Source organism: Ranitomeya imitator, chromosome 1 (assembly GCF_032444005.1).
Source record: "Ranitomeya imitator isolate aRanImi1 chromosome 1, aRanImi1.pri, whole genome shotgun sequence".
NCBI classification, from domain to species: Eukaryota; Metazoa; Chordata; class Amphibia; order Anura; family Dendrobatidae; genus Ranitomeya; species Ranitomeya imitator.
The window spans coordinates 761,111,795-761,129,972 of NC_091282.1; the positions used below are offsets into that span (position 1 = coordinate 761,111,795).

Sequence of the window (18,178 nt, forward strand, 5' to 3'; positions counted from 1 at the left end):
AAACCTTACTGTATGTCAATGACGACAATGTGAATAATGGCCGAGCAGGACCGGATCCCGAATATGGACACCCAGCCTTGGGGGAGATGGCTTTTACGCTCTATTTTTTTAAATCAAAGATGGTGTTTACGAAGTCCCCAATGTTGTTTATACGGAACTATAGCTAACTTACAGCAGGGTATATGGTCATTTGGTTTCTGGCTTGGGTTTTTATCTGTTTAATGGCCAGTGTGAACAGGCTCCTATTTTGCAATGATACTCTCTTTTTTTGGTTAAGTGGTGTAAACTATAGCAGCAAGTGTTCCAAGCCCGTGACACCGAACTCATTAAGGCTATGTGCACACGTTGCCGATTCGCAGCAGTTTTCCATGTGTTGTACAGTACCATGTAAACGTATGGAAAACAAAATCCGCAGTGCACATGCTGCGGAAAAAAAACGCAAGAAACGTAGCGGTGTTTTCTCCGCAGCATGCCAATTCTTTGTGCGGAATCCTGCAGCGCTTTCCACCTGCTCCATATTAGGAATCTGCACAAAAACTGCGGTAAATCTGCAGGTAATCCGCAGTGCGGTTTGCCTTTGGATTTTGCAAAACCAGTTTGGAAATATCCGCACACCAATCCGCAACGTGTGCACACATCCTAAGGGTTCGCAGAGGCAGACCGAAGTAAACAATGCGCACAGCGGCCTGTCATAGATCGCTCCGCACACAGGCTGCCATGGTTCTTTCCGTTTCGTCCCAAGATGGAGCATTTCGCTTGTTCGTCGGGTGATCGGCAGCCTGTTTGGAGTATTGTGAAACCTCCGGGGTTTTTTAAGAACACACATTCAGATTTATCTTGCAGTGTAAGTGCAGCTCTACAATCTGTATATAGGTATGATTTTTATAGGAGCCAAGTCACACTGACAAAGACTCCTATTAAAGTGACACTGGCCGCTGCTTCTTGCCTAAACCGCGGGCACCTTCTTGTATGATTACAGATGGGTATGGGGTTTTTTCCTGACATTTTGTGCAGGACAGACATTGGCCGTCTCCTCCTAGTGATTGACAGGTCTCTTCCTTAGACTCCTGTCACTCCCGTTCAGCGGCGCAGAGTGAAGCCGGGGTGACACGGGGGTAGTCTTGTCTCTGGCTATGGTCCCCAGCCGCGTCTGTAAGAATTCGCCACTGCCAATAACATACACATGGAGCACCGATGGATGGAAGCGGGTCCGTTCTGCCTCTTGGGCCTCATTCACATCTTTCTGCTACAAAGGTGGTCCGACGAGCGAGAAGCCTTATGAGCCAGTCGACATGTTCTGAAAATGACCACCATTATCGCTATGGCAACAATTGCTGGCCCGGTATGGGGTAGCCTGCACCATCCAAATATCTGGACAGAACCAGCCTGGATTAGCGACAACTACCATCTGGTTTATTTAACCCTGCAGTTGCAATGGTGCTTCGCCTCTGAGCAGTATATCTGGTGGAGGAATAATAGTTCAATAAACTATTAGAGAAACGATTAAAAGAATTGCAGGATTGTCCCCCCAAAATTCAGTGTGGTGTCTTATTTATATTATTATTATTATTATTTAGTATCTTGAATCAATAAGTGACCTTTTTTCTAGGGTTGTTTGCAGCACCAAAACGTAACGTAAAGCATACTACACACAAGTAACTGCTGAGTGGCACGCATGCGCCGTAGCATTTTCTGCGGCTGATGATTAGCGCACGCGCGGTTTCCTCACCGGACATGGCGGAACTAGAGTCCGGAGTGTTCGTCCGGGAGCTGGAGCGCCGGGATGGGGCAGTGCTGGAGATCCGGCAGCTGAGCTCCGGGGATGTGGGCTGTGTGGTGTGGGACGCCGCCATCGTCCTCGCCAAATTCATGGAGCGGAGGGAAAGTGCGGAGCCCGGGCTGTTCACTGGGAAAGCAGCGGTGGAGCTGGGCTCGGGCACCGGCATCGTGGGCATCATGGCAGCAACCCTCGGGTGAGCCGTGCTCTAGGCGCTTATAAAGCCATAGCCCCAGCATGCTCCGAAAATTCATGTCTCCTGCATTACACTGTGCGAACCACAAACCTCAGCATACCTTGTCACAGGCGCACTCCAAGCCCCATTATGCCTGGCCATGGATGAACTATAAGCCCCAGCATACCTCGTCACGGGGCCCTACAAGCGTGCCTTTATTAGCCCCCACATGCCACTGATCAGCACATACCCCATTCCTATAGAGCCGGGGGGCGCTGCAATGAAGCGTCAGGGTCCCTGTGCTCCGCTATGGCGCCCTCTGCTGGCCGCATCTGGAAGCACACCGTTTGGATCAGCACTGAAACGATGGCACTGTTCCAAACTGTCAATCAAACAAGAGCGCTGTGCCCACCCGGCCAAGAGACTGGGTAGGGGCGTCCACCTGATAAGTCAACGTGAGATGATCCCTTTAATGTCCAGTTGCACAAATTATTAGGAAAGACACTTAAATTGGGCTGACATGGCAGCAGTAGCCATGCTAGGTGTCCCAGGAAGTGCTGCCAATGGCGGGACTGCCCCAAACCTTCAGCCCCAACATTTACAAGTGGCCTGTCACAGCCAATCATTGGCCTTTGCAGTCACCGGACTATGTCATAAATTTGATCACTTAAGCAGGGACTAGGAACGCACAGGAGACCCAGAAAATGGAGCTAGTGGGGTATCTGATTACGGAGGGTGAGAATCCCCATGCGATCATCATGTACATAAGGCCTTAGGTCGGGTATCACTGCTCCACACACCAGCAGCTTAGATCTTGGTAGGATCCACACTTCATGGATCGCACTAACCTTCCTTTACTGTTACAGAGCGGACGTCACTGTGACGGATCTGGAAGATTTGCAAGATCTGATGATAATGAACATTAAAAGAAACTCTGCTCTCATCACAGGTTCTTGCCAAGCGAAGGTATTGAAATGGTTTGTATATCTGTGGACCTGGAGAATCTGCGCTGACCGAGGTAACGCTTAGTGACCGCTTCGTAAAACACTGATGTTTTTGTATTTCAGGGGTGAGGACGTCTCTGGTTTCTCCTCTTCTCCTGACTACATCCTGATTGCTGACTGCATCTACTACGAGGAGGTGTGTGGATCCTATTAATAGGATAAAATGCAATATATGTAGAATGTTTTTTTCTTACTCCAAAAATCGAGGAATGAATGAAAACATAACCTTTCGTTCACAATGTAAGAGGCCATGCTTCAATGACAACTTCTAAGATTGAATTACACACTTATAAGCTTGTTGGCATAAAGCAATGAGAAAACTCTTGGGACCTCCCAGACAAAATACAGCTACTATTACATCATAGTCAAAGTGTAGATAGTAATTTTTGTAGGTCCGAGAGTATAAAACGGTGCCAGTCATTAATAACGCAGCGTTAAGTCACCCAAGAACGTCGAAAAGTGGTCATTTCAGAGAAAAGTAAGATGGCACGCAGTCCGCTAGTAATCATGCTCCAAACAATGGCAGGGCCATTCCTGACAGGGTAGAGTAAGGGATAAATGTCCACCTAAAGGTACCTTCACACTGAGCGACTTAACAACGATATCGCTAGCGATCCGTGACGTTGCAGCGTCCTGGCTAGCGATATCGTTGTGTTTGACACGCAGCAGCGATCAGGATCCTGCTGTGACATCGTTGGTCGGAGCAGAAAGGTCAGAACTTTATTTCGTCGCTGGCTCACCCGATGACATCGCTGAATCGGCGTGTGTGACGCCGATTCAGCAATGTCTTCACTGGTAACCAGGGTAAACATCGGGTAACTAAGCACAGGGCCGCGCTTAGTAACCCGATGTTTACCCTGGTTACCATTGTAAATGTAAAAAGTGCTTCCCGTACTGACTGTGAGCGCCGGCCGGCCGTAAAGCACAGCGGTGACGTCACCGCTCTGCTTTACGACCGGCCGGCGCTGAGACAGTGCAGGGAAGCTGAGGCCGGGGGACAGACATCGGAATGTAAGTATGTAGTATTTGTTTTTTTTTACATTTACAATGGTAACCAGGGTAAATATCGGGTTACTAAGCGCGGCCCTGCGCTTAGTAACCCAATGTTTACCCTGGTTACCAGGGGACTTCGGCGTCGCTGGAGAGCTGTCTGTGTGACAGCTCTCCAGCGACGAAACAGCGACGCTGCAGCGATCGGCATCGTTGCCTATATCGCTGCAGCGTCGCTTAATGTGACGGTACCTTAAGTGTCTCCAGCGGTGTGGACCCCATTATTGGGTCTCTCTGCTGTTATCTTACATACTTCCCTCCTGGGAGAAGGCAGGAGAGGGGAGTTCAGAATCTGAGTGGCAGTGACACCCTTGGGTTCAGCTTAAATGCAGGGACACGACAGGGTTAGTGCTATGTCGGTAGCGAATGGACCTTAACCCCTGCCCTGTAAAGAAGGACATGACCAGAGGACCCGGTGAGATCAGATTTTCTAAAATGAGCACCAATGCTTTGAGAGCACTTTTGCAATATTCTTAAGTGACTTTATCCTTCGGTGTTAAATCTGGCACTGTTTAATATACGCAGGCCTATGAAATATTAGTAGCTACACTCTGATTATGACGTATTAGTAGTTATATTCTGCCTGGGAGATCTCAAGACTTATTAGCTCTTCTGATGTCCTGGCTTAAAGGCAATGTTTTAATATTTTCTATTTCTGCCCCTTGAATCCTTCCAGTCTTTGCAGCCATTACTGAAGACCTTGAGGGACCTGGCAAGTGGCGAGACTTGTATTTTATGCTGTTACGAGGAGAGAACCACTGGTAAAAATCCTGCAATAGAACAGAAATTTTTTGAGGTAAGAAATCACAATGATTTCCATAAGTTATTTACATCTGCTGCTGTTTACTGAGTTGTACTTGCCCTGGGCCTGTACATAGCGACGGATGCAGGTATAGACCTACCATAGTATAAGAGCATGGAGCCACCATGGGTGCGGGTACAGACCTAGGGTGCCTTGGGAAAGTATTCCGCTCCCTGGAACTTTTCAACCTTTTCCCACATATCTTGCTTCAAACATAAAGATACCAAATGTAAATTTTTGGTGAAGAATCAACAACAAGTGGAACACAATTGTGAAGTTGAACGAAATTTATTGGCTATTTAAAAAAAAAATTGGAAATTCAAAAACTGAAAAGTGGGGCGTGCAATATTATTCGGCCCCTTTACTTTCAGTGCAGCAAACTCACTCCAGAAGTTCATTGTGGATCTCTGAATGATCCAATGTTGTCCTAAATGCCTAATTATGATAAAAAATAATCCACCTGTGTGTAATCAACTCTCTGTATAAATGCACCTGCCCTGTGATAGTCTCAGGGTTCTGTTTGAAGCACAGAGAGCATCATGGAGACCAAGGAACACAACAGGCAGGTCCGTGATACTGTTGTGGAGAAGTTTAAAGCTGGATTTGGATACAAAATGATTTCCAAAGCTTTAAACATCCCAAGGAGCGCTGTGCAAGTGATCATATTGAAATGGAAGGAGTATCATACCACTGCAAATCTACCAAGACCCGGCCGTCCCGCTAAACGTTCATCTCAAATAAGGAGAAGACTGATCAGAGATGCAGCCAAGAGGCCCATGATCACTCTGGATGAACTGCAGAGATCTACAGCTGAGATGGGACAGTCTGTCCATAGGACAACAGTCAGTCATACACTGCACAAATCTGGCCTTTATGGAAGAGTGGCAAGAAGAAAGCCATTTCTCAAAGATATCCATAAAAAGTGTTGTTTAAAGTTTGCAACAAGCCACCTGGGAGACACACCAAACATGTGGAATAAGGTGCTCTGGTCAGATGAAACCAAAATCGAACTTTCTGGCAACAATGCCAAACGATATGTTTGGCGTAAAGGCAACACAGCTCATCACCCTGAACACACCATCCCCACTGTCAAACATGGTGGTGGCAGCATCATGGTTTGGGCCTGCTTTTCTTCAGCAGGGACAAGGAAGATGGTTAAAATTGATGGGAAGACGGATGGAGCCAAACACAGGACCATTCTTGAAGAAAACCTGTTGGAGTCTGCAAAAGTGTAAACATATTACCCAAACCCATACCCTCAAACTTGGGGCGGGCAACACTTTACTAAATACATCAACATACTGACCAACTGAATCGGTTATTAAACCGTGCGCTGAGTCAAAAAGTGTCTTGTACTTTTTTGTTTAAAAACTCATAACTTTATTGAAAAACACATTACACATTAAAAAATCCTTAAAACAATACCTCTGAACCACAATAGACAGAATAACTGACAAATACGCGTCTTAAACAAATGTTGTTTCAGCAGATCCCTAATATGTTAATCAACGAATTTATGGGTTAGCTTATAGAGTCATGCACATGTGAAAAAACACCGGGATTGCACTTGAACAAGTATGGCAATACAAGCTGCTATCAGTAACTCAATAGCTATTGAGTAAGCTTAATGCTAACGCTAAAATGCTATTCACTCAATGAGCACTGAAATCCTCTATATATAAAGTGAGCTGAGCTCCTATACAGCAAATTGCAGTTCATTTACTGCTAAAGTGTATCCACACCAACAGGACCTCTGAAGTCCATGCAATCTAGCAATCTGGCCGATTACCATCAGTGTAGCCTGCTGTTGTTTACATACGGTACATCCAACCACATAACTCTAAACAAATTGATAAGATGCATATTACCCAAATAATCGGTGGTCTCTGCTAACAGCCGCGTGGCACGCTTACTCCTTGTCAGACCCCAAGTCTGCAAAAGACCTGAGAATGGGACGGAGATTTTTCTTCCAACAAGACAATGATCCCAAACATAAAGTAAAATCTACAATGGAATGGTTCACAAATAAACGTATCCAGGTGTTGGACAAAGTCTAGACCTCAATCCAATCGAGAATCTGTGGAAAGAGCTGAAAACTGCTGTTCACAAACGATCTCCATCAAACCTCACTGAGCTCAAGCTGTTTGTCAAGGAAGAATGGGCAAGAATTTCAGTCTCTCAATGTACAAAACTGATAGAGACATACCCCAAGTGACTTGCAGCTGTAATCGCAGCAAAAAGTGGCGCAACAAAGTATTAAGTTAAAGGTGCCAAATAATATTACACGCCCCACTTTTCAGTTTTGGAACTTCCACAAAAATTTAAAATAACCAATAAATTTCGTTCAACTAAACAATTGTGTTCCACTTGTTGTTGATTCTTCACCAAAAATTTAAATTTGGTATTTTTATGTTTGAAGCATGATATGTGGGAAAAGGTTGAAAAGTTCCAGGGAGCCGAATACTTTTGCAAGGCACTGTAGCATAGTATAAGAGCATGTTGCCACCATGGGTGCGGGTACAGACCTAGCATAGTATAAGAGCATGGAGCCACCATGGGTGCGGGTACAGATCTAGCATAATATAAGAGCATGGAGCCACCGTGGATGCGGGTACAGACCTAGAATAGTATAAGAGCATGGAGCCACCATGGATGCGGGTACAAACCTACCATAGTATAAGAGCATGGAGCCACCATGGGTGCGGGTACAGACCTAGCATAATATAAGAGCATGGAGCCATCATGGATGCGGGTACAGACCTACCATAGTATAAGAACATGTAGCCACAATGGATGCGGGTACAGACCTACCATAGTATAAGAGCATGGAGCCACCATGGGTGCGGGTACAGACCTAGCATAATATAAGAGCATGGAGCCATCATGGATGCGGGTACAGACCTACCATAGTATAAGAGCATGGAGCCACCATGGATGCGGGTACAGACCTAGCATAATATAAGAGCATGGAGCCATCATGGATGCGGGTACAGACCTACCATAGTATAAGAGCATGGAGCCACCATGGGTGCGGGTACAGACCTACCATAGTATAAGAGCATGGAGCCACCATGGATGCTGGCACAGACCTAGCATGGTATAAGAGCATGGAGCCACCATGGGTGCGGGTACAGACCGAGCATAATATAAGAGCATGGAGCCACCATGGGTGCGGGTACAGACCTACCATAGTATAAGAGCATGGAGCCACCATGGATGCTGGCACAGACCTAGCATGGTATAAGAGCATGGAGCCACCATGGATGCGGGTACAGACCTAGTATAATATAAGAGCATGGAGCCACCATGGATGCTGGTACAGACCTAGCATAGTATAAGAGCATGGAGCCACCATGGATGCTGGTACAGACCTAGCATAGTATAAGAGCATGGAGCCACCATGGATGCTGGTACAGACCTAGCATAGTATAAGAGCATGGAGCCACCATGGATGCTGGTACAGACCTAGCATGGTATAAGAGCATGGAGCCACCATGGATGCGGGTACCGACCGAGCATAATATAAGAGCATGGAGCCACCATGGGTGCGGGTACAGACCTACCATAGTATAAGAGCATGGAGCCACCATGGATGCGGGCACAGACCTACCATAGTATAGGAGCATGGAGCCACCATAGATGCGGGTACAGACCTAGTATAGTATAAGAGCATGGAGCCACCATGGGTGCGAATTCAGACCTAGCATAGTATAAGAGCATGGAGCCACCATGGGTGCGGGTACAGACCTAGTATAGTATAAGAGCATGGAGCCACCATGGGTGCGGGTACAGACCTAGCATAGTATAAGAGCATGGAGCCACCATGGGTGCGAATTCAGACCTAGCATAGTATAAGAGCATGGAGCCACCATGGGTGCGGGTACAGACCTAGTATAGTATAAGAGCATGGAGCCACCATGGGTGCGGGTACAGACCTAGCATAGTATAAGAGCATGGAGCCACCATGGGTGCGGGTACAGACCTAGTATAGTATAAGAGCATGGAGCCACCATGGGTGCGGGTACAGACCTACTATAATATAAGATCATGGAACCACCCTGGATGCTGGTACAGACCTACCATAGTATAAGAGCATGGAGCCACCATGGATGCGGGTACAGACCTACCATAGTATAAGAGCATGGAGCCACCATGGATGCGGGTACAGACCTACGATAGTTTAAACTGCATGGTTTCTAACTATGATCAGCACTGGGGTCCTGGGTACATATTTCACCAAGGACAACATCTGCAATGAGTTTGTATGTCCTTCCTGTGTTTGCGTAGGTTTCCTCCGGGTACTCCAGTTTCTTCCCAGACATACTGATAGAAAATTTAGAATATGAGCCCCATTGGGGACAGTGCCGATGATGTCTGTACAGCCCTGTGGAATTGATGGCGCTATAGCAGCAAAGAAAATAACACACAAAAATAAGGTAGATAATGGCTGGATTTAGAAGTAGTTATCAAGCTTTTTATTTAAGGATCATTCCCAAACCAAAACCAGGGGATAACCTGCTGATCAGTGGGTAACTGACCACTGGGTTTTCCACCGTTGCCCCAGTGAGCTATCTCTGACCGTCACACATGGCACTGCTCCATGGCCACCATACTATTCCATCACGGCATTTTAGAGCCTCTTGTGTGGGATTAGTGGCGTGCCAGCGAGTACTGTTGTGCAGGTACTGCTCTGCTCCATGTATTGTTCACGGGACTGATGGCCAAATTCAGTACTTGGCTTTTTCCCGCAGTCCTATAAACAATGTGTGGTTCACATGCGTGGCCACCACTCCATTTTAGTGGGGCCTTTTAAAGCCCTGTTCCCAGATCTGCTCAGATCCCTCACAGATCCACCGCCACTTATCAAATCATCACCCATGTTCAGCTCATACAAAGAGCTTCCATTACAGTTCCCTTAGGTGTTGTTGTCCATCTTCTATCATCTGCTGCTTTTTGAGGGTCATAATAATTCTTGCAATCCCACAAGTCTGATATTATCTTCAAGAACCTAGACGATCAAGATGATCACAATTGCAGCAAAAGCGAGTATTGAGTTGGGGACGGGTTAGAAATAAACACCACATTTCATTGTCAGGCCTGCACTAATGCTGTACCTGCGTTATGGTCACTCCTGGAATAGCCCTTTAAGCAGGCGCGGTGATTCTGTCCCTGTTTCTTTATGCAGCTGCTGAAAATGGATTTTGACTATGAGGAGGTGCCCATTGATAAACACGATGAGGAATACCGCAGTGAAGACATCCATATTCTGCAAATCTACAGGAAAAAATAAGTGAGTCGCACGTGCTCGAGAGCTTTGCCGCTGTGATGGTTCTTGTCTAATCTCATTAAGCATTTCCCATTTTATGTGGATACATATTGAGCTTAGTAAAATAAGTTTTACATTTTTTTCCCTATACGTTGTTGTGCAAGAGCTCTGCTTGCTGTCAGTGAATGGAGTCAATCTTGTTCCTATCCTTGTCCTGTTCACGTAGCTTAATTGCTTGTAGTTTTGGCTAAAAATCATTTTTGCAATTGGATTTCCTTAAAAATGTTGCACTGTTTGATTTCAATAGCCTCTGTGCTGCACCGTCTATTGCTGGCTGCACAATGAGGTAACTGAGAACCCATCAGTGAGCTCTCTCAGACCAGCACGTTTTTAACTCTTTCTCCTCTAACACTGATTGATGACCACATGAACATTGACCTGAACTTAGTGATTTATAACTCAACTGATAGGAGCATGGAAGAAGGAAGGTAAGAGTTTTATAAATGGTGCAAATTGATTCGCAGTGCCCAGTCCAGCAGCCGTGTCGGCATCTGTCGCTGCTGGACGGGTGCCCTGCAAATCGCGGCTCCTCTTTTGGTTAGCTGCCACTGTCTGACGGCCTCAGATTTCTGCATGATATTGGGAGGCAAACAGTGCACACATTTCCAGGAAAACTTATTGCAACAGTGAATTGTATCCAGAAAGAAATGCATTTGCGTAGAAAAAAAAAAATCAATAAAAGAGCGTTTTTCCACAAAGATCAATGCATGGAAGAAAAAAATAAGTCATACCTTCTTCTGGTTCACATCCACATTTTGCAGACATGACTGGTTCATTCTTTTTTTCTAGGACCTATGGCCTTAATCAGACGTCGGTGAGTTTTCACTTAAGCAAAAAAAACGGTCCTAGTGTTATTAGATCCTCAGAAGTCCCCAAAAACCACGAAGGTGTGACCGTCACCATAGCCTTCAATGGGTACGTGCACTATTGGTGAAAACCGGAGAACAAGCAAGTGATTCACGGACGTCTGAATGAGGTCTTAGGTTCTAGTATCATCGATGTACCTTGCGTTTTGTGCAAATATCATATTTCTGGCAGATGGATCTTTTTATAATGACTGTTGTGGTCTCTCTTTCCTCAGTGTTGTAGAAAAGGAGGGTATGTCGGGCAGTAATGCCGTCATCGCATCCTGTGGCATTTCTGGACCAGCTCCACAAGGCTAAGGACATAGTAAATGTGTGCTGGATGGTGGAGGAGACCCCGGGAGCATGCTGAGATTATGGTCGGGGGTGGGGCACATCACAGACCGCAGCGAGGAAGATTGTAGGAGACGTCTGCGGTACGGCCGTCCTCTGCTCAGTGCAGTCACCATTTACCTACAAAGTGAATTTCTGAAGATTTTCCAGAAGATCGGCTGTAGGAATCTGTGGTCTGTACGTGACCTGAGCACTCGTGTAATGTCTATCCGGAAGATAAACACTTCATATTTATATATCTCCTGAGGTTTTTTTCCTAATTCTGTATTTTATGCCAGCTTGGTTATATTGTACTAGCTATTGAACCCGTTCTACGCCCGGGTGGCGAGCATTTATATTGGTATATGGTCTCCATCCTGTCATGTGCTGCTCCATCCTGCGTCCCCATCCTGTCATGTGCTACTCCCATCCTGCGCCCCCATCCTGTCATGTGCTGCTCCATCCTGCATCCCCATCCTGACATGTGCTGCTCCATCCTGCGTCCCCATCCTGTCATGTGCTGCTCCATCCTGCGCCCCCATTCTGTCATGTGCTGCTCCATCCTGCGCCCCCATTCTGTCATGTGCTGCTCCATCCTGCATCCCCATCCTGTCATGTGCTGCTCCCATCCTGCGCCCCCGTTCTGTCATGTGCTGCTCCCATCCTGCGCCTCCATTCTGTCATTTGCTGCTCCCATCCTGTCATGTGCTGCTCCCATCCTGCGCCCCCGTTCTGTCATGTGCTGCTCCCATCCTGCGCCCCCGTTCTGTCATGTGCTGCTCCCATCCTGCGCCCGTTCTGTCATGTGCTGCTGCCATCCTGCGCCCGTTCTGTCATGTGCTGCTGCCATCCTGCGCCCGTTCTGTCATGTGCTGCTCCCATCCTGCGCCCGTTCTGTCATGTGCTGCTGCCATCCTGCGCCCGTTCTGTCATGTGCTGCTCCCATCCTGCTCCCCTGTTCTGTCATGTGCTACTCCCATCCTGCGCCCGTTCTGTCATGTGCTGCTGCCATCCTGCGCCCGTTCTGTCATGTGCTGCTGCCATCCTGCGCCCGTTCTGTCATGTGCTGCTGCCATCCTGGGCCCGTTCTGTCATGTGCTGCTGCCATCCTGCGCCCGTTCTGTCATGTGCTGCTGCCATCCTGCCCCCGTTCTGTCATGTGCTGCTGACATTCTGCGCCCGTTCTGTCATGTGCTGCTGCCATCCTGGGCCCGTTCTGTCATGTGCTGCTGCCATCCTGCGCCCGTTCTGTCATGTGCTGCTGCCATCCTGCCCCCGTTCTGTCATGTGCTGCTCCCATCCTGCGCCACCATTGTATGATATGCCCCCCATAAGACGCTCCAGTGTGTATGCCCCCGTATGCTGCTGCCATATAAAAAAAAAAAAAATACCATACTCACCTATCGTCCGGCTCCACTGCAGGTGTGTCTTCAAGAAAATGGCGCCGGAAAGCGCAGACTGCGCAGGCGCCGATTCCGGCAGCAGGAATCGGCGCCTGCGCAGTCCGCGCTTTCCGGCGCCATTTTCTTGAAGACACACTCCGGCTCCTCTGCCTGTGACTTGTAAGTCAGAGGGCGGCGCCGGCGCGCATTAAGCGCGTCATCGCGCCCTCTGAACTGTCACAGCAGAGGAGCCGGGAGACGGAGCCGCACGCAGCGCTGGAACGGGGGACAGGTGAATATACTTACCCTCCTGGCGGTCCCTGACTCTCCGGTGGAGATCGCGGTATGCGCTCAGTGTTTACGCATACCGCGATCTCCTGGGAGCGTCACTCTGTGGGGGCCAGACTGCGCCGGCGCTTGCGCCAGCGCAGTCTATAAAGGCTTCGGACAGAGTGACGCTCCCAGCGTTATATTATAGATATTTTGTGCATGCAGCCAGGTAATAATTTCTGCAAAAGAATGAATCATAACATCATAAAGGTATGTGAAAGGGATGCGCCATAAATGCCCAATGGCACTTTAGTTCTCAGGAGGGCACTGGTCTGCTGACCCCCATTAAACAATTTACAGCTGTCACATTCTCCATGGATTTTAATGAAGAAGGAACCCGCACTTGCACCAAGCTGCCATTTATGAGACTGTTTGGATAGGCCAGAAAGGGGTATACCGGGTCCACTCACATCCACATTGGGGGTAAGCAGGACACGTCATGGCTACTGCTGCCTGCCGGGCAGGAATTGTGCTCCTGTGCCATCATTAGGATATCGGGGGCACGATACCTGCAGTCTTTTCCATGCAGAATTCATGAAAGCATTCATGGTGCATATTTTTCTCATGGATTTTTTTCCTCCACTGTGCAGACAAATATCCACGTAGATTAAAATGGATCCAAAAGAAATCCTTACAGATGCACTGGATGTGGTGAGGATCTTGGCACAGATTCCCCTCTTTATTCCCTATTAGATCCCGGATGGGTGAACAGCTCTGACATCTGTATAAAATGTCACGTTTCCTTGATGCTTCGGACCCATTCAAGAAGTGATGAGAATTTTGGTTCGCCTTCTGTGCAATCCTCATCCCATTCACGAATACTCCATATACTCTGCAAGCAAATGAGGGTTTTTAGCCCTAGAAAAAATACATAAAAGTTCTTACGGATTATTGGCATATCTGCCCCTTTAAAATGGGACTAATAATTGGGGGGGGGAGGGTACCCGTCCTGACATCAGCTGCTGCAATCTGATTGGCTCAGATTTCTCCCATATCTGCTGCCTGACCTGCATTACTATTGAGATGCAGTGACTGTCATTGTCCTGTGGGGGGTGCTGCCGCTACATTGTGATCTTTACCAAAGCTACAACATTCTCTAAATTGCATGAAAAATATTTTTTCAATTTTTTTTTTTTTTTGGTCCCTGCCCATCACCAGTTGATCTGATATAAAATGTGATCTTTTTATACCATTGCTTCCAGTCTACGCTGTGGACGGACAAAGCTATGGCTCTATGTAAAAGCAGCAGCTAAAGTTTTTTTTCTCCTTTTTACAGAAATATTTGATTTAATTTTGTTGTGGTGGCTTTTTTTTTTTTTTTTTAATACAGGGAGTGGTATATTGGTCACCATTTATGTATTATCCACTTAGTTACCGTTTTTGCCATCAATTTTTATTTTTCTGAATGAGTTTACCACCAGGGTCACAGAAGAATGTAACAAATCGTTCAGATCATCATCTACAAAACTCTAGATGATTTATTTCTCACTTGTCATCCGTGTACAATCCGTTGTTTACAGCAGAGATTAATAATTTACAGGACCGTTTGCAGCTTCCTATGTTACAGAGTTAAAATGTATCCATACAAATTGGATCCTTTACTGTGGCTCCATATGGAATCTTGTTTTTTTTTGTTTGTTTGTTTTTCCACACCCACAGACTTGAATGAACGAGACTCATCTGTATTCCGTAGGAAAATCCTTCACGCTGCAATTTTTTTTTCACACATAGATTTGTTTGGTCAGTGAAAAAAACTGCTCATCTGCACTTCCCCACTGTAAAGCATTGGGCCGAGTGCAGTCTCTCTTTTTTTTTTTTTTTCACAGACAGCACTCGGATTGAAAAAATCATGTGAATGAGACCTGAAAGTATCAACCAAGGTGACTGCACTCCCTGTTCTCGCTTCTTAAAGACGACATAATCACCAGACTTTGGCAGCTGTTTTAACTTTTGATTTACTTTGGCCAGACTGTAGTGTCTATAAAAAAATAGACCCGTCTTTGGATGATCCAGCACAATTGGGCTCTACATAGACGAGACTTTGCTTTACATGGGGACTGTTTATGCTTCGTTTACCCACTGCACAAAAGTGAATATTTGGCAAGCAGACGACGGACGCCACGTCACCACTGCCGCTAATTTCCTGATTCACAATTGATAGGTGTTGGATAATAATACCAACGCTGTAAAGGCTCCTGTAAAAGGGGTTTTATCATTTTCGTTAATGGGTAAAATTGTGAAATGTTTGTAAAAATCGTCAACGTTGCAATTTATCTCTTAATAATATTATCTAGTTTCACAATTGAAGGGATTCTTAATGTTATACTTTCCAGCTTTTTGCCTAGGTTACCAACCCCCCTCAATATGAGTGCCACATTACCTAAGCCAGGAGCTGGCGCTTCTGAAGAAAGAAGAATAGAAAACACATTTAACTGGGTGAAAACTGCTGTTACTTGAAATATCCACTTATTCCAACATTAAAGGGGATGTCTTGCCTGTGCAACTTAAAAAAAAAATATATATATACTTGTGGACCTCCTTGGATCCTCCTCTTTTCCGGTGCTCCCTGCATTCTCACTAGCTTCAGTTTTCTGCTCCTTTTTATTAGCGGCAATGCCACTCAGCCAATCACTGGGTGAGACAGAGTGATTTTTGGCAATTTCTTGTGTGTCGAAAAGGAACCCAGAAGTAGGGACCGAGAGACCCACAGTGTGTCAGTGGGTGATAAGGTGAACCGTGGTGTCCATGGGCTGCTGCCCCCGCACCCTCCTATGGGTGATTAACAGCTTTCTATGTATGAGGTGGAAGACGTAAGTGATGAATAGGAGAAACTGGTGGACTTCAGTGCTTGGTTGCCATTGCAGCTGAGAAACCCTTATTTTATGTGACAACCCAGGAATCGAGCTCTGTCACTACTTTCTGCTACCCAAGAACTAAACTGAATATTAAATGGTTAATCCAATCTATAACCATTATCGTCACTGCACCGCATAGGGGATAATTGTTAGATTGTGTCCCGCACCGATCATCAGATTGGGGGAAATAATCTTCTGACCATAAAACAATGGTTGTGAGGAGTTGAATGGAGCGTCTGGTCACATAATCTCGATGCGGCACCATTGTCTGTGGGAGTGCCGTTCATCGCCCATCTTCGTCAGTGCCGTGAAGTGATGGGTATTCCTTCACCTGGCCATGATCTTGTGACCAGGGAAGAGTGAGGGTTCCACATTAACCCTACAGCAGAACTGGTGTCGATTTTCCACACGGACTTGCATGCAGAAAAGCGGCTGATTAATACAGTAGCAGCCAAGTAGGCGAGAACTGAAGAATAGTCATCATTGTGTAAGTTGGCCTGACGTGCCGAGTAATAAATCTGCAGAAAGACGATTCGTACAAATCTGCATGTGACACATTCCGAATTTGCTGCATAAAAATCCAAATATGCAAGGTGTGCACGTAGCCAAACATGTTCATTGGTATGTATGCTTCTCCGTCCAATTAATGCATCCGCAATGACAATTGAAGCCGCTTTACAAGTAGTCCTGATTAATGTACACAGCTCCTACGCAGACCTGTGTGTCTTCATGGTTACATGTTCCAAACAAGCCTTGCACGTAGCCTGGTCTTTCTTCTAATGTTTCTTTACGTTCTAGTTTAGACACAATGGAGGAAGATAATGTTGGTTACAGACGTGCACACAAATGACCAAAGGCTAAAATCTCTTAATGCTGCAATGGCCAGCTCTACCCCGAAATAATAATTCCATAAGACCATGAATAATCCAGTGTGTAGAAAGCGAAATCATGCAGGTAAGGAGGACAGCGCTGCATTATTTATACTGCTTTCTCCTCCATTACTGATGAATATGAGTGAGGAATGCCTGTTTGTTAGGGAATTCCCACATGTATTCAGGGTATCTGGAAGCCGTAAATCATGCAACTGAGGCAATGAAAACTATCTCTGAGCAATAACAAATACTTGGAGGTCACCCGAGCTTGCTCGGGAAAACCCAAGCAACGAGTATACTCGCTCATCACTAATGAATATCCTTCATCCTCACTTAATACTCAAGATCTATGGCTGGTGTGTCCAAAATCAATGTCACCGTGCAGGGCGTCATCACCTCTGACAAAGGTGGTGTCAGTTCCATCATAATCAACGGGGAAATAACGACAGTGTGCAAGAACGTTATTATCGGCTCACCTATCTATGGAGAAAGAATGGCATTTGCTCTGTGACCTCATCTTAACCTGCACTGACCTGTGACAAAGTCATTTAGGAACTTTGACAACTTTCATCCATGCTGGAAGACCTTTCTTTAGACTAGGGCTTCCATAGAAATACACAGGACCTCCAACTGCTTCTAATTAACAGAAATAAAAATGCACGTTCCTTTTGGGTTCTGTCTGGATGGAGCTACTGTTCCTTACATACGGAATCAGGAGGCCATTCAATCCTGTCCTCGGCCATACGGCGTCTTTTCCTAGGGCTCTTCTTTTGCAACTGGATAAATAGATTAGGATTTGGTGTTTATAACTGTGGAAACAATGGGTGGCGTTCCTAGTGGGAGCCGTGATGGTGGCCCGGTGACTTTGATCCTACAGTTCCATCTGCTAAATTGGTGTAGATCCAACTACTAAGACACCCATTGATTTCCAGAATAGGGGGCTTTTTTCTCCCACACTCCTGGCCACAAGCTCAATAATGTAATTTGCTGATCCATTCAAGTCCTCCTGGCTGCTGTCTTGAAGGCAGGTGCAAGAGGGGGCACATGTTTCCTGTTTTGTCGATAGGTGGGTGTCCTATTCCGATCTGTGGATAGGCAATTGCTTGCTTAGGCTGGAGTGATCTGGACTGATACCGATATATAGAGCTTCTGGGGATCTCCTCTATACTGTACATAGTCCCATCTCATATATGGTCCCTGGCCACCATGAACAGCCCATATGCCCCATTTCAACCACGTCTCCATGCCACCCAATCAGCTGGTTCTTATTTCTAGGAAACCTCAGATGCCATGATATGCTCTATCGAGATTTGCACCCAAATTCTCCAGTTATCTGACGGCGTAGATACGCCCAGCATCTTTTTTTTTACCACCATATGTGGCCTAACTACAGCCCTTCAGGACTCTTATAAAACTGTTAATGATGACCA

General features: G+C 46.3%; 1 protein-coding gene across 2 annotated transcripts; it reads left to right on the forward strand.

Annotated features, from left to right (window-relative positions):
- The first annotated feature begins 1,705 nt into the window (after positions 1-1,705).
- On the forward strand, positions 1,706-11,568 carry VCPKMT (valosin containing protein lysine methyltransferase). Of its 2 annotated transcripts, none has more exons than XM_069735342.1 (6): positions 1,706-1,973; positions 2,819-2,929; positions 3,020-3,092; positions 4,683-4,802; positions 9,994-10,098; positions 11,216-11,568. In XM_069735342.1, exons 1-5 carry the CDS (start codon positions 1,735-1,737, stop codon positions 10,096-10,098), a joined length of 648 nt encoding a protein of 215 aa, XP_069591443.1. In that variant the 5' UTR covers positions 1,706-1,734; the 3' UTR covers positions 11,216-11,568. The 2 variants fall into 2 exon arrangements, with proteins under 2 accessions (XP_069591443.1, XP_069591444.1); XM_069735343.1 differs by lacking the exon at positions 11,216-11,568 and adding an exon at positions 10,924-11,059.
- The last annotated feature ends 6,610 nt before the right edge of the window (positions 11,569-18,178 follow it).